We start from the raw sequence: 4,828 nt of genomic DNA, 5'->3' as shown, positions 1-4,828 counted from the left end.
CGTTAGACATAAATGATGTCATAGAACATGTCACAAGTGATGTAATATGTAAGGGCAAGTTATAGTTTCCTCTGCTAACTGTAACTGGTGACTCATCTAATCAGTGTGTTAGGGCCACATGGGGGGCATGATGAAACCTGCAGTACCTCAAAGGCCATCACTGGGTCCCACAGGAGTACAACAGCACACTGTACACTATTTACTTTTAATCTGACCCTAAGAGGTTGCACTGCAACCCCTGCAAGGGACATGTGGTGATAATACCACTACCCTGCCCCCTATAACTTAGTTTATATTCATTTGTTTAGCATATGAAGACCAGTGACTTATAATTGTGACTGCAACATATCTGTGTTACCATCACTGCTAAGATCTCAAGCAACATCATTGAAGATGCCATTGGCGACATCACTGAGGAACAAAGAATATTTTCAAGTTTATATCATATAAACATATGAGCATATATAAAGTAATCAAATGTATTCCAATCCCCCTACACACCTAAGCCTCCTATATGATCAAACTCCTACTTCATACAACCTATTTCCAACTTAACCCCATTATGAAGCCAAGCCCCACCATGCACAGTCTTCACCCTGTGCTCAACTATTGACATAGAGCCCAATCACTCAAGACATCTGTGCCCCATATTAGGCGGCCCAGCTTCCTCCGTACACAGGTTTCGACTTGTTTACATATTTTCCATTGAACCCCCACTCCTTTAAAACAACCTAGCCCATTAGATGGCGAAGCCCACATTAAACCAGCCTGTGCCCAATGCAAAAATCTTCATGGAGGGCCCACTCCCTCCAGACGACTAGGCTGCATTAGGTGGCAAAAGCCCTACTACCCAAAGCCTTCACCCTGTGCACAACTGTACAAATCAACCCACTCCCTTCAGACACACAGGCCCTATTACATCTTGTGAGCAACCAACCACACAACTGTAACTCTTATAGCAAGGTCAGAGTGTCTATAGGAAAAGGCATTTCTTTTTTTTTTTTTTTAATGACTGTGATGCCATCTGATGAATCTGCAGGATACTTTCCAAAAAAAGTTCATCCCCTTGTCTCCTTCATGGTAAGATTTTTGCTGATCCATCAAGCGGAGACTAGATAAAGGGGATTACCATATGGGATATACTTGATGACATGACTGATGACATTTTAAGTTACTTTAATTTTCAGTGTTTTTTTCATCTGGTAAGATATCATTACCATGCCTAACTTTGGGTTTCATTATTTTCTTTCATATCCTAAGTTGTGCATGCCCCCCTACTGTATTAGGGGAACTTCACCCAACATCCCTTTGGTAGTCAATCCCCGCTGTACAATGACTTTGACCTAGCGCTGTGGGGGCCGGAGGGAGGGTTTGGCCATAAAACCGGGCCGCTATCTAGTCACTGTGTGCACCACCTGCTGGTTACCTGCTCCAAGCCCCCTTTGGACAGCCAGTCATGACTGTGCTCAGCCTGTCGTCTGATGATTGAGAACCAGACTACTACTGCCATTCTGTCCAAGACGTTTTTCTCATGTCTTAAAAGATGTGTCAAAGGTTAAAGGAATGTTCATGAATCATATGATTTGATGAGAACATTTTGCAAGACTGAGGTTAAATATAAAACCCTGGGTCAGTCCTGTGAAGCTTGTAAACCTATTAAAGGTTAAGAAAATTATGAATGAAAATCTTTGATATTTTTTTTATAAAAATACATATTTCAGTTATTATTGGATACAAACTTTAAAGAAAATAGGATATGAATATTTTTAACATAATACACTTGAAATAAAGTCCATGTTTTACATTCATTCTTGATTAAACACTGCTTAGCATGAGATGCCATCATTTAGATACTCAAAAGAACAAATGTAATTTTTTCTTTTTGCTTTGAGTTTTCAAAAAATATTCAATAGGTGTTTTGTGTTGTGAAGGGAAAGTTGGTCACTTAAGGATTATTTGTAGAACCCTTGAATTAGTTGAAGAATATAGTCTGGCATATTCTGGTTAAAACATTACAATCCATTTGTTGATAAACTAGAGTATCCCTGAGAACTGTTGCTAATATACAGATTTTTTTGGTGGGGGTGCACTAATGTTATATGTTATGTTATATAAAATGTATATTGCGCACAAATACTCTAGAGTGTCCTGGCGCGCAGATGGACCAATGCAGGGAAGAACAAAGATGTTTAGGGCAGCTGATTAAAAAGGAAAGTTTTGAGTGGTTTTTTAAAAATTCGGAAGTCCTGGATATGCTGAAGCTCCATGGGAAGGGAAATCCATGCAGTGGCTGCTTTAAACGGAAAGGGACCATCCCCACAGCCGTGACCTGTGGAACCGAGGGATCCCCATCTGACGATGTGAAGCTGAGCGCAAAAATCGTCTGGAGCATAGAGCGCAAATTGCATTCTAATGTAGGATGGTCCAAAGCCATAAAGGGCTCTGTGAGACATGGGGAGTGCTTTGAATTACACCTGCTGGGCCACTGGAAGCCAATGCTGGTCACACAGATGCTGCCGTACACTAGATCTCCTAGAGATATTAAACAGAAGTCTGGCCACCGCATTCTGAATGGTTTGGAGTTTTTTTAATAGATAGCCAGGGATGCCAATAGTCGAGGCAAGAGAGAATAAGTGCTCGGGCGACCATTTCCTTGGCTTATAAATTTTGATATTTCTTTAAAACTGCATATATATGTAGGTCGGTTAGATCTGACAAAAAAGCATTCACGATCAGTTCATACAATGAGGAATATAGAGAGCTCTCTTGATCTCCCACATCACAGTGATAGAGGGCATCTCTGGATTCAAGTAGGACCACATAAAATTTTGTTTACATCAGCAAATTGTTGCATTATCTCCAGGATTTCATATTATGCTTGTTAAACAAAAAGCAGACATTACAACATTTTGCCGGGTCATGTAATTAATATTTAATTCGGGTAAAAATCCTTTTGTGGTATCATGGAAACAAAGTAAACTAAAAGAACGTGATCTGCTGTTCTTTACATCATAAGCGATTTTATGCTATTTATTTTTAGTTCAACATTCGTTCTTACATCCATAATGTATACAAAGATACATTTTGCTCTAATAATAACTCCAAATCCGAAAATATCATTTTGTTTAATTTTGCATAATGCTTTGGGCATTTTGCATGGTTTCTTCATAGGAAATTAAGAGAATTTTGCCTAGACCTAGTTCCAAGTAGGGACCTCAATAATCCAGAAAAAACAAAAGGGCAAGATGAAGTATAGATTTCGTAATATATATTTTATAAGTCAAGTAAAAGCTCCTTCCCAATCATCTCAAAATTAGTGCAGTGCAGCATTCCTGTATAAACAAAATGTCAGCACCTGGGAGGCCACAAATGTCATTGTAAGCCACGACCCATTTTCCACACACAAGCTCTTCTTCCTGCCTTCTTTAGGGCTATTTTAACATCCTGGTTCCGTAAACTGTAGATTAGTGGGTTGAGCAATGGAATCAATACTGTATAGAACAAAGATGCCACACTGTCCTGCACTATTAAGAAACTGTGAGTGGGCTTCAGGTACATGAATAAACCAGTTGCATAGAAAAGTGTGACACAGGCAAAGTGTGATGAGCAGGTGGAAAAGGCTCGTTGCCGGCCATCAGAGGAGTGGATCCTCAAAATGGTTGAAATGATGAAACTGTATGAGATGAGGATAAGGACAACGGGTACCACCAAAAAGATGGCAGCTGAAAAAAGCACCAGCTTCTCATTGACAGCAGTATTGGAGCATGAGAGCCTTAACAGTGGAAGAACATCACAGAAGAAATGGTTGATTCTATTCGATCCACAGAAGGACAACCTCAAAGTACCAATGGTATGCATCATCGCGTTAGGGATGGCAATAAAATATGACAAAATGACAAGATGAACAGAACGTTTCATGGTCATTATGACTGGATACAGCAGTGGATTGCAGATGGCTGTGTATCGATCATAGGCCATAGCTACAAGAATCAAAATCTCTAATCCTCCCATGCAGACAAACACAAAAAGTTGTATCCCACATTCAGGAAATGAAATGACATTTCTCTCTAACAGGAAAATGGCCAGGAGTCTTGGCATAAGATCTGATGAAAAGCAAGTGTCTACAAATGCCAAATTACTGATAAGGAAGTACATTGGAGTCTGAAGATTGAGAGACATTTTGATCAGAGTCATGATAGAAATATTGCCAACCAGGGTATTAATGTAGATAAGTAGAAATATCACAAAGAGTGGAGCCTGCAGCTTCTTGTCATTTCTTAGTCCGAGAAGGATGAATTCCTTCACCACAGACTGATTTCCGTCTTTCATTATTAACAAAACTGATCCTGCTGGAAAAGAAGAAATTATAGATGAATAAAGACTCCATTGTAAATATACTCGTAGAGGTACAACAATTACTAATATTGCAGGACACGCTTTATTCAACTATTCATATTATATAATGATTTTCAGTGAACAATGCCATTATTTTAACAGTTCCCCCACCACATCCTAGTGATGATTATTTTTTTTAATGATTAGAAGGCCAATATCCATCACCAAACAGCAGGTATAAATAAGAGATCTTAGATTGCCTCCCTATCCATAATTCATGGAAAATATATTTGAAGACATTTAAAGATTTTCCAAACACTTCGCTTTGAGCTTTGAAATCTTCTTTAGGAATCCGAAAGGGTGAAAGGGACATTAGAAAATCTTCTTTTTTAAAGAGGTCTAAAATACATAAAGTGTTAAAGCTAATAAAAGTGTGTAGAGGACCATTATGAGAAACATATTAAAATGTAGTGTAGATAAATATTTCGCAGAG

The 4,828-nt window shown here is 38.8% G+C and overlaps 1 protein-coding gene across 1 annotated transcript; it reads right to left on the bottom strand.

Moving 5' to 3' along the window:
• Positions 1–3,372: 3,372 nt before the first annotated feature.
• Positions 3,373–4,329, bottom strand: LOC147734954 (olfactory receptor 8U1-like). The gene has a single exon (XM_086952538.1). It carries the CDS (start codon positions 4,327–4,329, stop codon positions 3,373–3,375), a length of 957 nt encoding a protein of 318 aa, XP_086808664.1.
• Positions 4,330–4,828: the final 499 nt, after the last annotated feature.

This window comes from Lissotriton vulgaris, chromosome 1_2 (genome assembly GCF_964263255.1).
Source record: "Lissotriton vulgaris chromosome 1_2, aLisVul1.2, whole genome shotgun sequence".
NCBI classification, from domain to species: domain Eukaryota; kingdom Metazoa; phylum Chordata; class Amphibia; order Caudata; family Salamandridae; genus Lissotriton; species Lissotriton vulgaris.
Note: the sequence above shows the minus strand (reverse complement) of the source record. Positions and strands in the feature narration are given on the sequence as shown.